The sequence below is a fragment of the Lactuca virosa genome, chromosome 7 (assembly GCF_052849685.1).
Source record: "Lactuca virosa cultivar CGN04683 chromosome 7, Lactuca_virosa_CGN04683_v6, whole genome shotgun sequence".
Lineage (NCBI taxonomy): Eukaryota > Viridiplantae > Streptophyta > Magnoliopsida > Asterales > Asteraceae > Lactuca > Lactuca virosa.
In genome coordinates, this window is record NC_136432.1 from 113,506,695 (window position 1) to 113,532,582 (window position 25,888).

The following is a 25,888-nucleotide window of genomic DNA, read 5'->3' on the forward strand; positions in this document are numbered from 1 at the left end:
ACACTCTATGAGATACGGGCCCCACCCACACTCACATTCCTAATAACACATACATGTATCACACAGAAAACAAGTATAGCAATCCAATAATCTGACTGTTATCTATACTCAGATAATAATGAGATACGGGCCCCGCCCACACTCAACTACCAACGTATCACATATACGGGCCGACCTTGGTGCCTTAGACCCGTTCCTACTGGAAGAGGACTCACCTCACACTGCTGAAGTCCTGCTGACAAAACCATCTGGCTGCTAATCAACTCTCTGAACTGCTGCTCCTCTAGCTCCCCGAGCTACCAATACCAAATAATAGTAACACTTAGCCTAACTATCCTCAAGATGTCAACTAAGTCAACTCTGGTCAAAGTCCTTCTCAAGGTCAAAGTCCTGGTCAAAGTCAACCTTCCAGTTGACTCGACTCGTCGAGTTGTTCTGCAAACTCGCCGAGTCCATGCTCCTCAAATCCCAAAACAACCCCGACTCCACTCAGCGAGTCTAGCGAGAACTCAACGAGTTCCACTTCATCTAACACTTGGGGACAATCTTCAACCGACTCGCCGAGTTCATCCTTGAACTCGTCGAGTTCATCGTCATCGTATGAATATCTAGGCCATGACTCGCCGAGTTGTATGAACAACTCGTCGAGTTCATCTTCATAACTAAGAATATTGTCTTGGACTCGCCGAGTTCCCCTTCGAACTCGTCGAGTACTATCATCTTCATGTCCATTACGGACCCAGTCTGGTTGAATCCTTTACTAACTCCACTCACTGATCCGAATCATAAACAGAAGGGTTTGGGTTTGCGACCTGACTCGCCGAGTCCATGAACTGACTCGCCGAGTCTACCTTGTGACATCTCTATTCTGTCGATTACAGTCCATTGCAACACCTTCAACCCATAGATCTGGACTTCTAATGCTAGCATTGCACGTAAAGTTGCTAACTTTACGTGCATGCAAGGTGCTATGAAGCTAAAACTCTTAATCCAAGCTACAATGAAGGTTTAGGACATGAAATGAAGCCATGGTTGGGTAAAGCTGCCCCCTCAGAGCTTCTAAAGCTCATAAATGCTTAGATCTTAAGTCCTTTTCGTCCTCAATGGCTCAATGTTCTGATTGACCTTGGAAATGGTCGAAATGTGACAAAATCTATGCTAGAAAGGGGATCTAGATGATTAACAGTCAAGGTATAATCTTTTTACCTCTAAATGGTCTGAAATGCTACCCCAACTCTGGATCTATAGCTTCTTCTTGCACCACCAAGGTCCTTCTTCCTTCTCCAAGCTTCAATTCACTCTCAAGGCAAGAACTAGCTCAATAATGGAGTTGGGTGGCTAGGGTATCATGTTCTGGACAATAGGGGCCGCAAATGAGCCCTAGTGAAGAGAATAAGATGCTTAAATAGGGTACCAAGTCCCGGAATTAGGGTTTCCAAACCCAGACCAGACTCGCCGAGTCCACTTGCCGACTCGCCGAGTCGGTCACTTAATCTTTGACACGGAACCCGCTCCGACTCGTCGAGTTCTTCCCTAGACTCAACGAGTTGACCCATTTGACTTAGGGTTTCCTTTCCTTTCTTGGCCAGTCTGATTTTGGGTGTTACACCTAGGGTCGATATAACACTTAAAGTTACAAACTTTACGTTCATGCATGGGCTATTTAGCTCAAAAATCCCTAAAAAGTAGTTCATAGGATGCATGGGACTCCCATGGCCATAAAGTTAGCACCTTTATGCCATGGAGTCCCTCAAAGGCTCTGGATCTAAAGTTATTACCCCAAATAATGCTTGCATCCATGAATGGCTCCAAAAATGGCTCCTTAAAGCCCTAAACTAATCCAAAAATAGATCTAATAGATGAATGGACAAGGTATATGTTGGATTAGGTGTCTAAGCCCATAACTATAATTGGTGTGTACTTGAATTGATAGCAGCACAGTCCTTTTGGGTTGCCCTCAACCTAGCAACTGGACAAGGAAATTATGAAAGGAGAGATATTAATTTATAAGATTAATAAATTAATATATATATATATAAATGATTTATTAATATGTTAATGGATTAATATATTAATTAGAAATCATTATGTTTAATTAATTGTTAGCCAGAAATTAATCAGAATTGATTTTGGGGTTAAAAGAATTAATTATAAGGTGCAGGGACTAGTTTGCAATTATCTAATAGTTGAGTGGAAGGCTCTAGAACCCCCTTGGAAGAGGGTGGACGAAATCTTTAGGGGAAACCCTAATAATTTCGTCCATAGGGGCTTGGATAAGGCCCTTGGGTTTGCTTAGGCCCTAAGCAAAGGATAACTAGGGTTTCCCTTAAACCCTAGATCCCTCAGCTATATAAGGAGCCTCCTGGTTCATGTTTTTGGTCACTCTTTCTTTTGAAGAAACCCTAAGGCCGAGATTTTGCATACTCCCTCTCCTCTCTCTCTTCTACTTTCCTTCTTGCTAGTTTGGGTGTGACTCCATTAGAGGCATTACACTTGTGGTGCTAAAGCTTCCAAGAATATCAAGATCAAGATCAAGGGAATATCAATTGTTTGCTATAACAATTGAAAGGTATGTAAACCCTAAACCCTAGTTTACTATTTTCGATAATAGCCTCTCTCCTCTAGGGTTCTTGTTTTGCAATTCAAAGTTGTATGTTCAATAGTTAAAACATAGATCCAAAGTAGGTTGCATGTGAACTTAGGAATTGTTTTTCTAGTTTATTTGTTTTACCTAAAACCCTTCAGTGGTATCAGAGCCATTGTTGTTTTAAATTGAATTGCTACAATTGTTGAATTGCAAATTAGGGTTTATAGCTATTAAACCCTAAAGGCCAAATTTTCGATTTCTAGGGTTTTGGATCAAAGGGTTTTTTCGAAAACCCTAGCCTCCAAAGAACCCTAATCGAAATTAGGGTTAGGGTTTTGAAAACCCTAGCCTTCGCCCTTGTAAATTTCGAAATATGCTAGAGGATAACTAGGGTTTCTTGTTTTTTGGATAATTGTTACTTAATTAGATTAATTGGATAATTATCCTTACCCTATTTTTCGAAATTAGAGGGATAAGGATTAGGATTAAATTAATTGATTAATTTAATTAGATAATCCTTACAAGATTTAATAATTTGATTAATAGTTAATTAATAGATAAATATTAAATCTAGTGAATTGGTTTATTTAAATTTGAATTTAACAGCTTAAATTTTGAAATTTATATAAACCCTTGAAGTTTTAAAAAGTTTTAAAACACACCTTATATATATATTATAATTAAAGGTTTAATATTATATGTATAAGAATATGGTCAGTCAAATCGCTAGTATGCCTCATTCACGAAGCTAATCTATAAGGGGGGTATAAGGAAACTGCCTATAAAATGGTAGTTGAATGGGTGTCCACTCTCACCCACCGCTTCCTTGATTAGTGGAGGGTCGTTAGCAGAACGGATTTGATAGGACAACTACTTCTCATTAAAAGTATAATGATATTAAAGAAAGTACTAGAACATTATTTTCAAAATCCCAACTCTAGTTACTTTAGGAAAAATGTGAAAAGTATGCTAATCCATGAAATTGCACATTATGCTTTATTGGTCGTTAGTGGAGCGTGTGTGGTTAACCAGCACACTAAAAGGCACTAATAAAGAGTAGCAATGGGTATCTCATAATTGTCATTTTGATGGAGCGTGTGTGGTTTACCAGCACATCAATAGTTAATGATAAAGACAATGAGGTTACCAAGCACATTTGCATGGTTATTCACATCTTGTTTGTGATCCTCGGCATCCCAGTCACAAATAGAAGAGCATAATCTGAGAATAAAACATGCCATTGAATAGTTTCAATGTATCTCAAAAGAATTAGGAATTTCACTTCGTTTGTTTCGTCTAATGGTGGAATTGGTGAATCGTCATTCACCTACCTTTATGAAATTTGCACTTGGATCTCGGCATCCCATTTCTAAGTTGTGAATCTTCATAGTTGGATCCTAACCTTGATATTATATCTTTGGGTTATTCTATTAAGGTATCTTGAAATCTAACTAAAACTTTCTTTCTTTTCAGATGTCTACTCCTGGAAACACTTCTGCTTCGTCCTCCTCCAACCAAAACTTCTCTTTGCTCAATATATGCTCCAAAGTCGTTATGGATGGCTCAAACTATAACGATTGGATGCGCAACATCAAGATGGCTCTTCGTTTCGAGAACAAAGAATATGTTCTTGAAAAGGAGCTCAAAGAGCTTGATGAGAATGAAGCTACTCCTGAAGATCTTGCTGCCTACAAGAAACATTACGATGATGCTACCAAAGTGGCATGCATCATGGTGGCAACTATGTCCCCAGAACTGCAGAGGTACTATGAGGACTACTGGCCTTTCGAGATGAACAAGGACCTTATGGAAAAGTACCATAAGCGAGCTCGTCAAGAAAAGTTCGAAGTAGTCAAGTCACTCATGGCTTGCAAGATGAAAGATGGGGAGTCAGTTGTGTCACATGTGCAAAGAATGCAACGCTACATAGAGCGTTTGGTCAAGCTCAATATTCACTTTGATGAGGAATTGGCCATTGACATGGTCTTGAACTCACTTCCTGAATGTTATGGTCAGTTTATTCTAACTTACCATTTGAACAATACTGAGCAGACCTTGGCCCAATTGCACAACTTGTTGCAGACAGCTGAGGCAGGGATGAAAGGTAAAAGTATACCCTCCACACCTGCTAGTGCCCCTGTTTTGGCTATTGGACAGGGAAAGGGGAAAAAGAGGAAAGGTCCTCCCAAGCAAAACTGGAAGAGCAAGGCTCAAGCTGGGTCATCTAGTAATGGCCTAAAGGCTAAGCCCAATGGTTCCACTCCCCATATTTCTGATCCAAAAGAGGCAGTTTGCTTTTACTGCAACCAAAAGGGGCATTGGAAGAGATCTTGCCCACAGTATCTGTAAGATATCAAGGATGGCAAAGTGAAGCCATCTTCGGCAGGTATTTACACTATTTCTGCTAATAACTCATTATCTTCTCGTTCATGGGTCCTTGATACAGGATGTGGTTTTCATATCTGTTCTGATTTGCAGGGTCTAAAGGAAAGTGAGGAGATAGAGCGAGGAAGGATAAACCTGATCATGGGAAACAGAAAGTCTTCACCAGTAACCAAGATCGGAGTTTATCAGCTTCTGCTTAGTAATGATGTTAGATTAGATTTAATAAATTGTTGCTATTCGTCTGAGATGACGAGAAACATTATTTCATTTCATGCATTGTTCAGACAAGGTTTTACATATTCTTTTAATGATTTGAATGGTTCAATTTCTGTTTATAAGAATGGTGTTTTTATGTTTGAAGCTTTGCCTTGTAATGGTGTGTATGAAACAGTGACTTGTGTTGATAGCCTAGGAAATAGTGTACTTAATATTGACTTGTCTAATAGTGTAGACAAGGCATGCTTGTGGCATTGTCGTCTTGGACACATTAACAAGAAACGCATAGCCCAACTCCAAAAGGATGGAGTGTTGGAATCATTTGACCTAAAGTCAGATGATATGTGTGAGTCTTGTCTTTTGGGAAAGATGACAAAATCACCATTCACAGGGTCTTGTGAAAGAAGTGAAGGTCTGTTGGATCTCATACACACGGATGTGTGTGGACCCTTCAGATCAACTACAAGAGATGCTAATCGATTCTATGTGACCTTCACTGACGATTATAGCAGATATGGATATATCTACTTGATCAAGCATAAGTCAGAAACTTTTGAAAAGTTCAAAGAGTTTAAGCATGAAGTCGAAAATCAATTGGGCAGAAAGATAAAGATACTTAGATCCGATAGAGGCGGGGAGTATCTTAGTATCGAGTTTAACGACTATCTGAAAGAATGTGGGATAGTCTCACAATTGACTCCTCCTAGGACACCACAGTTAAATGGTGTAGCTGAGAGGCGCAATCGAACCTTGTTAGACATGGTTCGGTCTATGATGAGTCGGGCTTCGCTTCCTATTCACTTCTGGGGGTATGCCTTAGAGACAGCCGCCCACATCCTCAATCTTGTCCCTACAAAGAAGGTTGCCAAAACACCTCACGAAATGTGGACAGGGAAAGTTCCCTCGTTAGCACATATTAAAGTCTGGGGTTGTGAAGCTTTCGTAAGACGAGAGACTCACGACAAGCTAGCAGGTAGAAGTGAGAAATGTGTTTTCATTGGTTACCCAAAGCAGTCTTTTGGATATTTGTTCTACAGGCCTAGTGAGAACGTGGTCTTTGTAGCACGAAGAGGAGTCTTTCTTGAAAGAGAGCTCATATTCAAAGAGGACAATGGGAGCACTATTGACCTTGAAGAAATTCAAGAGTCAGCCAATGAAGGAACCTTAGATGACACTAGCACTCAACCAGAGGAAACAGTTCCTGTTGAACCAATTGATAACTCATTACCTCTTAGAAGATCCACTAGGGTGAGTGTGCCACCTGAGTTGTATGGTTTTCATATTACTTCAGATGGTGACACATTCATAAGTGACAGAACACTGGTAAACTTAGATGAACCAGTCACTTATAAGGAAGCAATGGCAGGCCCAGAGGCTTCCAAGTGGAAAGAGGCAATGGACAGCGAGATTAAGTCCATGTATGACAACCAAGTTTGGAATTTGGTTGATAGTGCACCAGGTCGCAAGACAGTTGGGTGCAAATGGATCTTCAAGAAGAAGACAGACATGGATGGGAATGTGCATACATTCAAGGCTCGACTGGTTGCAAAAGGTTTTACTCAAACCCCAGGGGTTGACTATGATGAGACTTTTTCGCCAGTGGCTAAGATTAAATCTATTAGGATATTGCTCGCCATAGCTGCCTTTCATGATTATGAAATCTGGCAGATGGATGTCAAAACTGCTTTCCTTAATGGGAAGTTGGCTGAAGATGTTTACATGAGTCAGCCAGAGGGTTTTGTTGATGCAAAGTTTCCCAATAGAGTGTGCAAGCTTGAGAAATCCATTTATGGATTGAAACAAGCATCTCGCAGTTGGAATCTTTGCTTCCATGAGAAAGTCAAAGAGTTTGGTTTCTCTAGAAGTGAAGATGAGTTTTGTGTGTATATCAAGGCTAGTGGGAGTATAGTAACTTTTCTGGTGTTATATGTCGATGACATATTACTCATTAGTAACGACGTTCCAACCTTGAAAGAGGTTAAGTCTTGGCTTGGAAAGTGTTTTGCAATGAAAGACCTTGGAGAAGCTGCCTATATTCTTGGGATTAGAATATTGAGAGATAGAAAGAAGAGACTAATTGGACTTAGTCAGAGCACATACTTGGATAAGGTACTAAAGAGGTTTAGTATGGAAAATTCCAAGAAGGGAGAGCTACCTATCCAGAGTAATACCAAATTGAGTAAGACTCAATGCCCGAGTACAGATGTTGAAATAGATGACATGAGTCGTGTACCTTATGCTTCCGCTGTCGGATCGATCATGTACGCTATGACATGTACTCGCCCTGATGTGGCATTTGCTTTGAGCATGGTTAGTCGCTATCAGGGAAACCCAGGTAGAGCTCATTGGATAGCAGTTAAGAATATACTCAAGTATTTGCGAAGGACAAAGGACTGGGTTCTTGTGCTTGGTGGCAGTGATACTTTGAGAGTAGATGGTTACAGTGATGCCAGCTTTCAGACGGATAGAGATAACTTCCGTTCTCAGTCGGGCTGGGTATTTTTACTGAATGGAGGAGCAGTTACTTGGAAGAGTTCCAAGCAAAATACGGTGGCTGATTCTACTTGTGAATCAGAGTACATTGCAGCAAGTGAAGCGTCGAAAGAAGCAGCTTGGTTGAGGAACTTCATCGGGGATCTCGGAGTTGTTCCAACCATCCAGGAGCCTATGGAACTCTTCTGCGATAATGAAGGAGCGGTTGCCTTGACAAAGGAACCGAGAGATCATGGTAAGACCAGACATATCGACAGAAAGTACCATTTCATTAGACATAGAGTTGAAGAAGGCCATCTTATAGTAAAGAGGGTGTCATCTGAAGATAACCCAGCAGATCCCCTCACAAAGGGTCTGAGTAGGGCTAAGCATATTCAGCATGCTCGGAGCATAGGACTGAAAGATGATATTAGTTTTAGTAGTTAGATTAGTTTTTGAAACTTGTAACAAAGTAAATGTAATTGACTTTTGGTGATTAAATAATAAAGTATTATTTATAAGTTTGGCTACTACCTTTTGTCAATTGTTTATTACTGTGTTTCATATTTTGCATGTTTTACTTCCTGAATAATGAGATTATTCAAACTCCACAGTCGCTCGTACTCTTGGAAGTAAGTAGTGAATTAAGACTGTCATGAATTGGATTGCAGATTGTCTAAGGATAGACATGGCAATAGAATTGCTGCAATGTTCATGAGTACTCAGAAATTGAGATTTGAGTATTGGATAAACCCACGCTCAGAGTATTACTTCATGGAATTCATCACGAGTAATATTGAGACGATAATATCTTATAATCTTGAAACGAAGATATATGAGTTGTAATTTACAAGTCGGTTGTGCATTGGTGATACGAAAACGCATCAGTAACTTGGTGTTATAAAACGTATTGTCATGCATAATTTGATGAGTAAAAGATACAAGCATATGAGTCAACGTTTATTCGTTCCTTTTGCCCTAACAGGAAAAGCGATATCTGTGGGCCCCTCGATGATTTGGTGTTGACTTATGTGCTGGGCCCAGCCAGGACTAAATTGATGTGTTCGATTAGAAGTCCTACATCATCACAAATCAGGAATCGGGAAACATAGATTCTGGACAAACAGATTGATTACATTCCATGTCTTTTGTCTGGGGATATCAAGCAGAACGAAGGGTTATATGATCACTTATCTTAGGACACGTAACTGACTGGGTCAGAGTTCGGCAGCAGCTTTTGGAAGCTACAATTTGCTGGTCAAATTTAGAAGGCATACTAGCAATTATAGTTACAGACTTATCCAAGTGGGAGACTGTTGGATTAGGTGTCTAAGCCCATAACTATAATTGGTGTGTACTTGAATTGATAGCAGCACAGTCCTTTTGGGTTGCCCTCAACCTAGCAACTGGACAAGGAAATTATGAAAGGAGAGATATTAATTTATAAGATTAATAAATTAATATATATATATAAATGATTTATTAATATGTTAATGGATTAATATATTAATTAGAAATCATTATGTTTAATTAATTGTTAGCCAGAAATTAATCAGAATTGATTTTGGGGTTAAAAGAATTAATTATAAGGTGCAGGGACTAGTTTGCAATTATCTAATAGTTGAGTGGAAGGCTCTAGAACCCCCTTGGAAGAGGGTGGACGAAATCTTTAGGGGAAACCCTAATAATTTCGTCCATAGGGGCTTGGATAAGGCCCTTGGGTTTGCTTAGGCCCTAAGCAAAGGATAACTAGGGTTTCCCTTAAACCCTAGATCCCTCAGCTATATAAGGAGCCTCCTGGTTCATGTTTTTGGTCACTCTTTCTTTTGAAGAAACCCTAAGGCCGAGATTTTGCATACTCCCTCTCCTCTCTCTCTTCTACTTTCCTTCTTGCTAGTTTGGGTGTGACTCCATTAGAGGCATTACACTTGTGGTGCTAAAGCTTCCAAGAATATCAAGATCAAGATCAAGGGAATATCAATTGTTTGCTATAACAATTGAAAGGTATGTAAACCCTAAACCCTAGTTTACTATTTTCGATAATAGCCTCTCTCCTCTAGGGTTCTTGTTTTGCAATTCAAAGTTGTATGTTCAATAGTTAAAACATAGATCCAAAGTAGGTTGCATGTGAACTTAGGAATTGTTTTTCTAGTTTATTTGTTTTACCTAAAACCCTTCAGTATAAACATTATACCTCAAATGAGATGGAAATGGAACACAACCTCTGGATCTACTTGCTTCCTCTTGAACTCTCAAAGCTTCCTCTTCCTTCTCAAGCTTCAAAACCACCAAAAACACACAACAATGGCTCAAGAACACTCAAAATGGTCTAGTGTTTCGAATTAGGGTTTTCTGGACTAAGGGAGGCGATGAGGGAGGCCACAATAGGGGTGTTAAGGCCTTTAAATATGGTGCAAACCCTGAAAATTAGGGTTTCACTCTGGCAGACCTACTCGTCGATTTGAGGCTCCTCGACTCATCGAATAGACTTCAAGTCCCGCGTCCAACATATCCAATTCCTACTCCACGAGTTTGGGGCCTCCAACTCGTCGAGTCCCTTAGCAAATATGAATAATTCTTATTTAAATACGTATCAGGAACCAGGCGTTAAACTTTAGTGAAGTTATCGTATACAACAGTTATCACGCCAGCATCGATCGACCTCCTTTTGAGATGATCTATGGGAGGATGTGTAGGACCCCGATATGTTGGGGTGAGGTCGGTCAGCGGGTTATGGGGAGTAAGGAGGTGGTACTTCAGACGATGGAATTTATTCAGCAGGTTTTGTTTGGTTTAAATGTATTGTGTCAAATATATGTGCTAGTATAGTCTTGCTTACCGGTTTGGGACTGTCCATTCACGGTTTTGCGTTCTAGGTTTAGACTATTTAATGTGCATGCATGTATCAATTAGGGTTAACATTTTTTCGCTCTACCTAGCTCTCACATAGAAGTTCTTTCTTGAAGTCTTCAAGAAGTATTTTAATCAAAGCATTCGGCACCATTTTGATCTTTGTTCTTGTCATTTAATTCTCGTTATTCAATATAGAATCTATCGATCATAATTATTGTTCCCATAATTGGTATCCGAGCAGGAGGTAGTGTAATCAATTCTCTACTCTTCTGTCGAGTTTTTGCTAGGGTTTTACGTAATACTTAGATTTGTTCTTGTAGTCTCAATCGCTCTTATAGGCTGTAGACTCTTGATCTAGATCCCAAGTTTTTGTTGGATTTGGTGTCTAAGCCCATAACTATAACTGGTATGTACTTGACCCGATTGTAGCATGGTCCTTTTGGGTTGCCTTCACCAGTGCAATTTGATAGGATGAATTTTGAGAATAAGGTTATTTATGGTTTATTAATATATTATAAGTATAATATATTAATACGGAATTATTTAATTAGTATTGATCAAGAATTAATTTATTAATTTTGTGATCAAAAGAGACTAATTAAATATATGGGGATTAATTATTTAAATCAATCATTCTTGTAGTGTGGGCTAATGATCCATGATCATGAGCCAAACTAATCCATGGATAGTCCATGGAGGTTAAACCCATGGAGCATGAGAATGTGGAAAGGCATGGGTTATTAAGGTTTACCAAGTGTAACCCTAGCATGTCCAACACTATCATTAGAACCCCCCCCCCAATAGACCAAAATCGGTTGCACCATCTCATTGAGCTTAATAGATTATTCTCTTAAATCATCCTCTTGCATATTGGTGTTTGTGAACCATTAGAGGCATCACACTTGAGGTGCTCAAGCTTTCAAGGGTCAAGAACTACAAGTCCTTCAAAATTTATGTCATCTATCTAGATGTTTTATTCAGTTAGCAATTTGTATGCTAGTTAGGACAATGCTTTGGAAAAACTGAAAATATGCATGTATAATAGAGAAAACATAGATCCAAAGCATTTAGGGTTGCATGTGCACCATAGGAGTGTTATAGTGCTCAAAACCCAACAGTGGTATCAAAGCCTAGGATTGTTTTCCATTATATTTGATGCTTATTATTTTTTCAAAGTTGAAAAAAGTCGAATTTTTTGCCCCTGACTGGTGAACTCGCCGAGTACATGAACAGACTCGACGAGTCCACTCAGTAACAGAGCAACTCACCGAGTCCAGTTCATGTACTCGACGAGTTGAAGGCTATGTATGCAGAAATTCGAGTTTCTTGGCCTGGTTTGGATTTGAAACACTACCACAAACTGCTTTGGATCATTGGAAATGTTTTTTTTGATATGGTAGTGCTTGTACTCATCCAACCACAAGATAATTCTCAAAGTTTTAAAATAATTGTTGTTTTTATATGATAAACAAAATTGCTTTTAAATTGTTGATTGAAATTGTCTTGCATATGAGTTTAGTTAGATCAAGAATTATGTGATAATTTAGTTATTAGAAAAGATGATCTAAATGCATTTTAATGACCTCCATAAGTTGTCCTCAAGTTATGGAAAATGAAAGGTCTCTTACAAGAAAATCAATTAAACTCATAAGTTATGGATGTGAAGAGTTTTGACAAGTTTCAAAACTTGCCCTCAAGTTTTGGAATTTGCACAGTCTCATTAAATGAAACTTTAATTCCAAACCGTAGAGTTTTAAAAGTTAAAATTCAACCCTTATACTTTATAATATTATAAGTTTGATTATATATATATATATATATATATATATATATATATATATATATATATATATATATATAAGATAAAGTCGGTCTTACCGTTAGTAGGCCTCATTCACGAAGCCGGTCTATAAGGGGGTATAAGGTTACTGCCTATAAAATGGTAGTTTAATGGGTGTCCACTCTCACCCACCGCTTCCTTGACTTGTGGAGGGTTGCTAGCCGAACGGGTAGGATAGGACATTAATTCTCCCTCATTAAAAGTATAATGATAAAAATATAAAGTAACTAAACTTTTATTAAAAATCCCAATCTTAGTTACTTTAGGAAAATGTGAAATGGTGCTAATCCATGAAATTACACTTTGCACCTTGTTAAGTCGTTAGTGGAGCATGTGTGGTTAACCGGCATACTAATCTGTGACTGACAATGTGTGGAAAAGGGTAACTTGGTATTAATCATAGATCAATGGATCGTGTATGGTTAACCGGCACATTGATTAGGTGATTTGTAACATTGGGTGTACCAAGCTAATTTGCATGGTTATTCACTCCTTGTTTGTGATCCTCGGCATCCCAGTCACAAGCTTGAAGGGCACAATCGAGATTTAATGAAAGACCGCTTTCATACTTAACATTTATCATAAAGTCAAAAACATGCTACATGCATATTGATATCTTATTACAAAAGACTAGATACAAACCAACTAACGAGGTTTTTACAAAGTTTTATATATTACATAACTTCCCAGGAATTTATACACTAAGTACAAAAGTGATAATATTAACTATTCTACATCTTCTTACAGTACATGACTATACTGGATGCTTATCACCTGCAATAGTTAAACACTGAGAGGGATAAGCGGGTGACGCTTAGTGAGTTCAACAATAGTTACAATATACGCTATGCCATATATACAACAATATGACAGAAGCAACGAGGGACAAAGAACAACAAAGGCATATGTGTATCATATGCCAGGCTTTTCATATCAACCAATGATTTGATTCGAAGATTTATGATCAATGAGACACAATAATTTCAGGATCATAAACATGATATACATCATAAAGCTTCAACCCAAGTGGCACAAAAAATAAATGATTTCTAATTATCAAGTTGCTAGCATATACAGGCTTTCAGCCCTACCTAACCCACTGCCAATACCAAAGTGATACGAGTCATTCTCTACATGGCCAAAGGCACAAAGCCAATATCAAAGTGATACGAGACATGCTCTACATGGCCAAAGGCATAATACCAATACCAAATTGATACGAGTCATTCTCTACATGGCCAAAGGGACCAAGCCAATACCAAAGTGATACGAGACATGCTTTATATGGCCAAAGGTATTAAAACTACTACCTGAATAACACAGGAAAGCACATTGCACATATAACACATAACATACAATTGTCCCTATACTGAACTCACCGTGAAATAACCGAATGTTGCGATTAAATTACCCCCTAAGTGCGTTTTTACCGGTAGAATATGACTAGACACTGTCAGTAGTTAACGATCTTCGGTTCGGGAAAATAGCTCAAAATCAGCAATACGGGAGAGAGGGTTGCGTTTTTGTGTAAACGGAAAAAAGAGGGCTGATCCTCTATTTATAGGTCGAAAATTTGACTCTCACGTCGTGAGCCATATAAGCTCACGTCGTGAGCTCGATCCTAGTCAGCTCATAGGCTTGCCACGTGTCTTCTAGGCTTGAGAGGTTTCGATCAACTACTTCACGTCGTGAGCCATACTTGCTCACGTCGTGAGTTTGGTCAGACCTCGAAGTTTGTGTTCCGAACTTCAGAAATTTATATCTTTCGCATATGAACTCCATTTTTGACGTTCTTTATATCCACACGTAGGTGAGATTATACTCTAGAACTTTCATTTAGACTCCGTCGGCTAATTTTGAATTTATTTTTAATATTATATTTTTTAACAGGTCGGGACAAGAAAAGTCCGTTAAAAATTCATAACTTCTTCATCTGATGTCCGTTTTCGTCTGTCTTTCTACCGTTGAACTACTATTGACAAGATCTTCAATTCTCGTTTAGGTTGTGTCAGCTAAAAATAGTTCGATTTATAATTCGAATTTCGAGCTGCACATTGTTATGTCGATTCTTAGAAAAATCATAACTTCCTCATGCGAAGTCAGATTTGGACGTTCTTTTTATGAAATTTCTCGGTTTAACGAATACTACGACTTTCATTTAGACCACAAAGGCTAAAAAGTAGTTTATCGTAAACTCACTTTTTACGTCATATGGCATCGTGGCGGTTCTATCGCGAAATTTCAATAAGTCATAACTTCTTCGTTATAACTCGGATTTCGATGAGGTTTTCGCCTAAATGTTTCTAACGAGATAATCTACAACTTTCAATAACATTATTTTTACTTATTTCCAACTTTATATTTTCGTTAATTTCAATAGTTAACTTTTGATCGGAATGTCATAAGACTTCCAATATTTTCCGAATGATTCTAAACATAGTTTTACTTCAAACCTCGTAAAAACTATCTTGTTAGAACTCAATGCTCAAAACCATATAATATTTAATAATATTCATTTTTAAACTAACAAAAGACCATAACTGAACGTGTATGTTACATTTAAACATGCCATTGAAAATGTTCAATGAATCTCAAAGATCTAGGAATTTCAAATCCAATTAAAACTTAATAATCTAGTTCGTTTTGCATGGTGGAAATTGGTAAATCGTCATTTACCTACCTTCAAATATTTTACAATTCGATTACGGTATCCCTCTTCGCAATTGTAGAATATTGTGTTGGATCCTAGCCTTAATATTTCATATTGGGTGTAATATTAAGGATTATCATCTAATCTAAACTTTGCTCTTCTTATTTTACATATGTCTATCCCAAACAATGCTTCCAGCCCAATCCCTTCAGGCTCTTTCTCCCTAATGAATCTGTGTGGGAGGATCATTTTCGATGGCTCGAATTTCAATGATTGGATTCGAAACATCAGGATGGCTATTCGCTATGAGGACAAATAATATGTCCTTGCTAAAGAGCTTAAGGAGATTGATGTCACCACTGCTACTCCTGAACAAATTGTTGAACACACTACTCATGAGAGGGATGCGACAAAGGTGTCATGTCTAATGATTGCAACCATGACTGCTGAGCTGCAGAAGTCCTATGAGGATTACTATCCTTATGAAATGTATCATGATTTGATGGAAATATACCATCAAGGTGCTCGGCAGGAGAGGTATGAGATCATTACCTCCATGATTACAACTAAAATGAAGGATGATGAACCCATCACGGCCTACTTACAGAAAATGCAGAGATTCGTGGACCGCTTGCTAAAATTAAATGTCAATTTTGATGAAGAATTGGCCATAGATATTATTCTACACTCTTTACCTTCTTGTTATGATCAGTTTCGTATGACTTGTCATATGAACAAGGAGGAGGTCACTCTTAGCAAGCTTCAAGGCCTTCTAAGGACTGCATAAAGCAACCTGAAAGGCAAAACGGTTGTGTCTACTCCTACTACTACTTCTGCCCCTGTTCTGGCAATCGGACATGGGAAGGGAAAGAAGAGGAAGGCTCCCTACAAGAGTCGCAAGGGAAAGTCTCTTAATGGATCCTCTTCAAGTGGAACCAAAGTTGGTTCTGTTAATCCATCTTCCAATCCAAATGAAGCAGAGTGCTTCCATTGTCATGATAAAGGGCACTGGAAACGAAGCCGCCCCAAGTACTTGCAAGACATTGAGGATGGGAAGATCAAACCCACCTTTGCAGGTATTTACACTATTCAATCTAATAACTCATCACATGCTAATTCTTGGGTCCTTGATACAGGTTGTGGTATTCACATTTGTTCTGATTTGCAGGGACTAAAAAGAAGTAGGGATGTGGAGCACGGTAAGATAATAATCATGGGAAATAGGAAAGTGTCGCCTGTGAACAAGATTGGAGTTTATTCTTTATTACTTAGTAATGGTTTAAATTTGGATTTGAATAATTGTTGTTACTCGGCCGATATGGCGAGAAATGTTATTTCCTTTCACATTTTATATAAACAAGGTTTTACCTTTTCTTTCAATAATGAAAATGGTGGTATTTATGCTTATTGTAATGGTTTATTTTATTTTGAAGCATTACCTTGAAATTGTATATATGAAATTGTGATGATTGTAGATAACTTAGGAAATAATGTGTTGAATATTGATTCTTCCAATGATTTGGACAAAGCATGCTTGTGGCATTGTCGTCTTAGACATGTCAACAAGAAGCGCATAGCCCAACTCCAAAAGGATGGAGTTTTGGAGTCATTCGACTTAAAGTCAGATGACACTTGTGAATCTTGTTTACTTGGAAAGATGACTAAGTCAACCTTCACTGGTACTTGTGAAAGGGGTAAAGGTCTGTTGGATCTCATACACACTGATGTGTGTGGACCATTCAGAACCGCCACAAGGGATGCTAACCGCTTCTATGTGACTTTTACTGATGATTATAGTAGACATGGATATATTTACTTAATCAAGCATAAGTCAGAAACCTTTGAAAAGTTCAAAGATTTTAAGCAAGAAGTGGAGAATCAATTGCGCAGGAAGATAATGATGTTGCGATCCGATCGTGGAGGAGAGTATCTTAGTATCGAGTTCCTTAACTATCTTAAGGAATGTGGAATTGTTTCACAATTGATGCAACCTAGGTCACCACAGCTTAATGGTGTGGCTGAGAGGAGCAATAGAACCTTGCTAGACATGGTTCGTTCCATGATGAGTCGAGCTTCGTTGCCTATCTCATTCTGGGGGTATGCCTTAGAGACTGCCACCCATATCCTTAATCTAGTCCTACCAAAAAGGTTTCCAAAACACCTTACGAGATGTGGACAGGGAAAGTTCCCACTTTAGACCACATCAAAGTTTGGGGTTGCGAGGCTTTTGTGAGAAAAGAAACTCACGACAAGCTCGAACCTCGGAGTGAGCGATATATTTTCATCGGCTACCCACATAAATCCTTTGGATATCGCTTCTATAGACCGAGTGAGAATGTTGTATTCGTTGCGAGGAGAGGAGTCTTTCGTGGGAGAGAACTCATAAGTCAAGGAAACAGTGGGAGGAAAATTAACCTTGAAGAGCTTCAAGAGTCAAGCGGTGAAGGAACCTCAAACACTAGCAATCAACCTAAAGCGGAAACTCCAGTTGATCCGATTGACGAGTCCTTACCTCTGAGGCATTCCAGTAGAGTTAGAAATACACCTAAGTTTTATGGTTTCCATATTACTACTGAAGGTGATACATTTATCAGTGATAGCACACTGGTAAATTTGGATGAACCTAACAACTATAAGGAAGCCATGGCAGGCCCCGAGTCTGCAAAATGGAAAGAGGCTACGGACAACGAGATTCAGTCCATGTATGACAATCAAGTTTGGAACTTGGTTGATAATGTACCGAGTCGTAAGACATTCGGGTGCAAATGGATCTTCAAGAAGAAGACTGACATGGATGGGAATGTACACACATATAAAGTGCGACTGGTTGCGAAGGGATTTACTCAAACTCCGGGAGTTGACTATGATGAGACTTCTCACCAGTAGCGGAGATTAAATCTATAAGGGTTATGTTGGCCATAGCTGCATTTCATGATTATGAAATATGGCAAATGGATGTCAAAACCGCTTTCCTTAATGGAAAGTTGGCTAACGATGTTTACATGAGTCAGCCAGAGGGTTTTGTCAATGCAAAGTACCCTAATAGAGTGTGTAAGCTTGAAAAGTCCATTTATGGATTGAAACAAGCATCTCATAGATGGAATCTTTGTTTTGATGAGAAATTCAAAGAGTTTGGATTTTAGAGAAGCGAGGATAAGTCTTGTTTATATGTCAAAGCTAGTGGGAGTATAGTGAGCTTTCTGGCATTATATGTACATGACATACTACTCATAGGAAACGACATCCCAACGTTGCAGGAGGTTAAGTCCTGGCTTGGGAAGTGTTTCGCTATGAAGGACCTCGGAGAAGCTGCTTATATCCTAGGGATAAGGATATTGAGAGACATGAGTAAAAGGCTAATAGTACTTAGTCAAAGTACCTACTTGGACAAGGTGTTGAAACGTTTTAGCATGGAGAACTCCAAGAAAGGTGACTTACCTATCCAAGGCAATGCCAAACTGAGTAAGACTCAGAGTCCGAGTACAGAGGCTGAGATAGCAGAAATGAGTCATATACCATATGCTTCTGTAGTTGGTTCGATCATGTATGTTATGACCTGTACTCACCCTGATGAGCATGGTCAGCAGATATCAAGGGAATCCTGGTAAAGCTCATTGGACTACAGTTAAGAACACTCTTAAGTACCTGCAGAGGACTAAGGATTGGATCCTTACCCTCGGTGGGAGTGATAACTTCAGAGTGACAGGGTATAGCGACGCCAGCTTTCAAACCGACAGAGATAATTTCCACTCTCAGTCGGGCTGGGTGTTTACCCTGAACGGAGGAGCAGTGACATGGAAAAGTTCCAAGCAGGAGATTGTAGCTTATTCAACGTGCGAATCAGAGTACATAGCAGCAAGCGAAGCATCGAAGGAGGCAATACGGTTGAAAAACTTCATCGGAGACCTTGGAGTCATTCCATCCATAAAGGAGCCTATGGAGATTTTCTACGATAATGAAGGCGCGGTTGCCTTAACCAAGGAACCGAGAGATCATGGTAGATCTAGACATATCGACAGAAAATACCACTTCATAGGACATCAGGTAGAAGAAGGGCACCTCGTGGTAAAGGGGATATCGTCAGAGGACAACCCAGCAGATCCTCTAACAAAGGGACTGACTAGGGTTAAGCACTTGCAGCATGTGAGGAGCATTGGGCTAAAGGACAGTATTAGTTTTAGTGATTAGATAAATCGAAACTTGTAATAGCTAAATTGTAATAGACATTTGATGATTAAATAAAAGGAATTTTATTTATAAGTAAAGTTATTGTGTTGTGCCAATTATTTACTATTGTTTCACTTTGCATGTTTTGACTTCCAGAATAATAAAATTACGATAATTATTATTATTCAAACTATCCACAGTTGATCATACGTTGGAAGTAAGTATGAAATAAGACTGTCATGAGTTGGCTTGTAGATTGTCTAACGAGTTAGGCATAGCAACAGTTTTCTACACCATTCATGAGTGCTCTTGAAATAAGATTTGAGTATTGGATTCAACCCGCGCTCACCTGAATCACTTCATGGAATTTATCACGAGTGATTGTGAGACGATAATATCATATAATCTTCAAACCAAGATATATGAGTTGTTGACTACAAGTTGGTTGTGCATTGATGGCATGAAAACGCATCAGTAACTTGATGTTATAAAACGTATCGTTGTCCATGATTTAATGAGTAGTTAGTACAAGCATATAATGTCGAAGTTTATATGTTCCTTTTATCCTAAGAGGATTAAAAGCGATATCTTGGGCCCCTCGATGATTCTGTTTTGACGTATGTATCGGGCCCGATCAGAACTAAATTGATGTGTTCAGTTATGTTCTATGTCAGACGAATCAGAAATCGGGAAACAAACTGCTGGACAATAAGTATGACATCGTTCCATGTATTTGTCTAGCTGATATCTTGAGAACAGAGGAGTATATGATCACTTATCTGAAGGACGAGTCACTGACTACGTCAGAGTTCGACAACGGCTTTTGAAAGCTTACGATTGCTAAGTCAGATCCTGAAGTACATTAGCAATAATAGTTATTAAACTTATCCAAGTGGGAGACTGTTGGATTTGGTGTCTAAGCCCATAACTATAACTGGTATGCACTTGACCCGATTGTAGCATCGTCCTTTTGGGTTGCCTTCACCAGTGCAATTTGATAGGATGAATTTTGAGAATAAGGTTATTTATGGTTTATTAATATATTATAAGTATAATATATTAATACGAAATTATTTAATTAGTATTGATCAAGAATTAATTTATTAATTTTGTGATCAAAAGAGACTAATTAAATATATGGGGATTGATTATGTAAATCATCATTCTTGTAGTGTGGGCTAATGATCCATGATCATGGGCTAAACTAATCCATGGATAGTCCATGGAGGTTAAACCCATGGAGCATGAGAATGTGGAAAGTCATGGGTTATTAGGGTTTACCAAGTGTAACCCTAGCATGTCCAACACTATCATTAGAACCCCCCCATAGACCAAAATCAGTTGCACCATCTCATTGAGCTAAATAGATTATTCTCTTAAATCATCCTCTTGCATATTGGTGTTTGTGAACCATTAGAGGCATCACACTTGAGGTGCTCAAGCTTTCAAGGGTCAAGAACTACAAGTCCTTCTAAAGGTATGTCATCTATCTAGATATTTTATTCAATTAGCAATTTGTATGCTAGTTAGGACAATGCTTTGGAAAAATTGAAAATATGCATGTATAATAGAGAAAACATAGATCCAAAGCATTTAGGGTTGCATGTGCACCATAGGAGTGTTATAGTGCTCAAAACCCAACAGTTTTTCCCTTGAAATCGATTCAAGTTTTTACACATCTGATTCTATATATGTTTAAGTGAATTCTTGACATTATGAATAACGAAGATCCTCATACTTTATCGTTCAATATTTCTAGTAGTATTGGATCCACGACGAGGACACCTATGCTACTATATGGCATTCAATGATGCAAGAAACGTTCACGTATTCTGGTACACGACATCCGATCAAAACTTTGGCTTAGTACAATACACTCCTTCTTGAACATATAGATGTTGCGAACGATGAAAAGAATAAGCTTATGGCTAACATAAAAGCTATAAGGATTATTCGATTTGCTCTTCCTCCAGATACCTTTCGTCTTGTGAGCGCATGTAGTACTGTGAAAGAAATATGGGATAGGCTAAAGGAACTTTATTCAAGCAATGCTGATTTAGAGTACTCTGTGCAAACATTGCTCTTATCGGAGTTTGGAGCGTTTATACATAAATCAGATGAGAAGTTAGATCAGACGTTTAATCGATTTAATCATCTGTTGAGCAGAATGCTCAAACACGATCTCCAGCATGAAGTCATTGAACAAAAAGTCACATTCATGAATGGCTTGAGATCTGAATGGAAAGTTGGTGTGTCCACTGTGAAGGCACACAAACAGTTCAAAATCTACTCATTGGCCAAGCTTGTGGGAATTCTGAGATCCCATGAAGACGAAGTTAAGAAGGATGTGAAGCTTGTTTCTAGTCTTGGTTCATTGGGTTTGGTTGCGAAAGGCAAGAAAGCAGCAGAGTAAGATTTCGAATCAGATCTTTCGGAAAGCGAAATCTCAAAGGAAGATAAAGCTCTTCTAGTGTCCAATCCCAAGAAGTTCTATAAAAAGTATTTCTCTTGTTTTAAAAAAAAATTCATACAAGGCAACTCAAGTTCAAAGAAGCCAATAGATGAGTTTTTCAAGAACTCAGGAAACGACGAGGAAAAGAAAGATAAGAAGTTGATGGGTGATTCAGGCTATTATTGCAACTATTGTCATGACAAGATTCACTTTGCCAAGGAATGCATGCTTAGGAGGATGAATGAAAAGAAAGAAACTGAGAAGGATGAAGCCTACTATCTTCGGAAGATAAGAAAAAGGAGTGCATCAAATGCAAAGCCGAAATTGATCGTTCGGGAAGGAAGTGATGAAGATGGAAGAGTTGAAGTGTGGTCAACAAACTCTAAAGATGATGAGGACAGAAAACCCACACATGGCGGGTGCTTTGTGGCAAAGTCAGAATTGCAAGAGTATGAAGGAAAATGCTTGATGGTTCAGAACGAAGGTTCGGAACGAAGAGGGTATGCTACGGATGGTGATCAAGCTTCCGAAAGCTGCTTTGCTGCGAAGACAGTTTCGGAGCAAGTAAAAGAATGCGAGAAGATGGTTGATAAGGTACATTCTATACTTATATCTCTTAACATTCCTGTTTCTCACTATGATTATGAACTAGACGATTTAAAATATATTGTCTCTAATTTCAGTGATAGTTTAAAACGAACCCATCTAAGTAATTCTAATATTACTGATCAACTTAACAGGGCAACATTTAAAATTGAAGAGAAGAGATTAAGAATAGAGGCCTTGGAATTAGAGCTTACTAGGTCCCATGATGATGTTATTTATCTTAAGAGAGATAGACGTGCACTTTTGAAATAAATGAATATTTTTTGTTTGATTGCTAAGTGTTTATATTTAAATATTACTCAATTTCATATTGATTGTGGAATAGGAAAAGGATTGCACAAAATGATTTTGCCCTTTTTTGAATTGAAAGATGATGAAATCGATGCAGATTGTTATAAGTGCGAATCCATTGTTTCTTATGATGATGTTTCTGATTCTTATCGTGTTGGACTTGAGAAAATAGAAGAATACATTAAGTCCCAAGAACACAAAAATATGTTGAAAGAAATTTTAACTGAAAAAGATAAGGAAGAAATCAAATTGACTTCAATGCAGAAATATGACGTGTTATGCAAGAAGTTGAATTCGGAAAATACTCTTGATTCTGAGAATACTTTAGAATTCGATGAAAGCGAAATGAGTGAGATTTCTGTAGGGGGCGAAGTTGATTGCTCGGAGTTTGTACAAAATGACGTTGAACCGAAGAAAAAATTGATTTCTGAAAATTCAATCGAATTCGTTCGTATTGTAGAAAATAAAGGTTCAAGTGTTATAAAAGAAAAGATAACAATTTTTCTGAAAGTAAAAACTGTTATGAACCAAGTTTTTGTAAAAACCTGACTAAACAAAATCATACTTCAGAACTAACATCCCTGGTTCATTGTGATAATGCAAAAGGTTGCGACGAATTCTTATGGTCAGGACTAATCGACAATGCAGATGAAACAAAAGGTCTTTCTGAAATGACCTCATGGAAAACAAAAGGTAAATACATTTTAAAACCATTGAATCGTGTTAACCATTGTTACGATAAGGCCAGTCCTAGTGGTACTAAAGAAACTCCGAGTGAAACCTCTTCAGAATAGACTGATACGTTAATACAAAAGGAAAGACCAAAGTCTAACATTCAAAAATCTGCTGCTGAATTAATTGAAAAGAAAAGGCAGTTGAATGCTAGATATAGGAAGAATCTGAAAGAAAGAAAACGTTTTTGGAAAAATAAGAATTCAAATTAAAATTATGTTAATCAGAAAGAGTCTCAAATCAAAACACGAATACTTCTCCCATTCCGAAACCACAACCAAAATCCTTTTCAAAACCTCAAAAATCAACACCACAGGTTTCAAAAATACATGTTTCAAAACCATTTGAAAAAGCCAAAATCTAATTGTTCTCCAAGAACACAATTTTCAATATTTGTCAACACGTCAAAAGATGTTAAGGGCAAAAGTAAAGTTGTTTCGGGACCAGAGATTTCTCTCAAGGAATATGAAGCAAATTTGAAAAAGAAGGAATAGGATTTTGCCAAAAAGATGGCTCAGAAACACAAAGAATTTATTCAACAAAAAACAATTCCTGTTGAAATAAATCTTTGTGATCACAAAGTGGAAGTTTTCAAAATCGAAAAGGGGAAGAACCATGTTTTGAAAAGAAAATCTTTTTGGGTTGATAAGACTAAGATTTTTCCTGTTCTTAAGAAATCCTCACAAGGACCCAAGATGGTTTAGGTACCTAAATCTCTCTAATTCTTGCAGGTAATGTGTGACGAACAATACGATTCTGAATGGTATATCGACAGTGGTTGTTCTCGCCACATGACAGGAAGGAGGGAAGAACTAAGAGAATTCAGATCATTAAAGGATGGCGGTCAAGTAAAATTTGGAAACAACGCTACCGGAGAAATAAAAGGCTATATGATGATCTCAAATGGCGAATTCTCCATTCGGAAGGTAGCTTATGTAGAAGGCCCGCAACATAATCTAATAAGTGTTTCACAATTGGTTGTAGGTACAGGGGTAAAGGTGTCATTTGATGACGAGGGTTCAGAGATTATTGAGAAGAAATCTAAGGCAGTGCTTCTGAAGTCTAAAATAAAGGGAGAAATGTATCCTCTGAATTTGAAACCTATCAAAGGGAAGCCATCCATTTGCCTTCTTACGAAAGCATCTTCGGATAACAGTTGGCTATGGCACCGAAGGCTCTCCCATCTGAATTTCAAGGATATAAACAAACTCGTACTGGGTGATCTTGTACGTGGTCTACCACTTCTGAAGTTCGACAAGGAACATTTGTGTGCTGCCTGTGAGCTGGGAAAGCAAAGTAGGAAGAGTCACTCAACCATCATCAACACTAAGATTATTGAGCCACTGCATATTGATCTGTGTGTTCCATCTGCCATCAAAAGTATTGGTGGTAATAAATATAGTTTGGCTGTTGTCGATGATTTTTCTAGATTTACCTGGGTGTTTTTTCTTAGACAGAAATCAGATGCCACTCCGAAGCTGAAAGATTTCATCAAGCAGATCGAGCTTCAATTACGAAAGCATGTTCGGAAAGTTCGCAGTGGCAACTGTTCGGAATTCAAAAACCAAGCGTTTGAAGAATTCTAAACAGACAAAGGGATAGCTCACAACTTATCTGATCCTTACACTCCACAACAGAACGGTATCGTTGAATGACGAGACATCTCTCTTTGCGAAGCTGCAAGTACAATGTTATCATTTGCGAATCTTCCTCTCTACTTTTGGGCTGATGCTATTGCAACTGTTTGTTTCACGCAGAACCGTTCATTCATCAACAAAAGATTCTTAATTACACCTAATGAGATTCTAAATAATAGGAAACCTAACGTAAAATTCTTTCATGTGTTTGGTTCCAGGTGTTTTATATTCAATTCTAAAGAACAAAGGAACAAATTCGATGCGAAAGCTGATGAGGTCATTTTTCTGGGTTATTCGTTAACTTCGATAGCATATAGGGTTCTGAACAAGAAGTCAAGAAAAATTAAAGAACCCTATTATGTCACCTTTGATGATAGCTATTCTAAGAAGTATCAAAAAGCACATTGTCAATCAGAGGAAATCTTTCCGTCGATGAATCCGATAACCATTCCTCTCTCAAATCTTTATGAAGAATTTCTGAATTTGTTTGACGAACCTGACAAAGCCATCTCTTCTAAATCTAAGGCAAAGAGAAAGTGTGTGAAGAAGAAGAACAAGAAGAAGAGCTTTCAGAAGACGAAAAGCTGGTTAGAAAGAAGCATGATAAGGAGCTTGATAATCTTTGCATCTTCGCAAGGAGTTAGAGGGTCAAGAGAAGGAGGCTAAAATTGCCAAAGCCACTCTTGAAACTCAGAAGTCGCTCTTTCCTCCATGGACGATGGAACGAATTCAGAGGGAGGCTATTGATGATTCGAACATCCACTGGCTAGAGCCTTCGATTTCCTTTGATCTGGACAAGTTTACGAAATCTTAGCTTGATTTTCCTATAACTCCTAGGGCATTTCTGTTTCGATGCTTTGAGAAGATTGAGAAGGCACCACTCTCGGACTATGATGTTAATCATAAGCACTTCTATTTCTATCTTAAATATGCCAAGCCTTAATTCAAGACTTGGAGTTCACAGAAGATAGTTGCTTTGAAGGTTTATGCTCCTGTTCCA

At 38.2% G+C, this 25,888-nt stretch overlaps 1 protein-coding gene across 1 annotated transcript in view; it reads left to right on the top strand.

The window, feature by feature from the left end:
• The window catches only part of LOC145127057 (uncharacterized), a 96,772-nt gene extending 71,935 nt beyond the window's left edge, over nt 1–24,837 (top strand). Inside the window, exons 2-6 of the mRNA XM_079062308.1 lie at nt 21,066–21,563; nt 21,705–22,463; nt 22,554–22,988; nt 23,090–23,212; nt 24,050–24,837. Coding sequence (XP_078918434.1) covers nt 21,066–21,563; nt 21,705–22,463; nt 22,554–22,988; nt 23,090–23,212; nt 24,050–24,837 — 2,603 coding nt within the window. The remainder of the gene's footprint in view (nt 1–21,065; nt 21,564–21,704; nt 22,464–22,553; nt 22,989–23,089; nt 23,213–24,049) is intronic.
• The last annotated feature ends 1,051 nt before the right edge of the window (nt 24,838–25,888 follow it).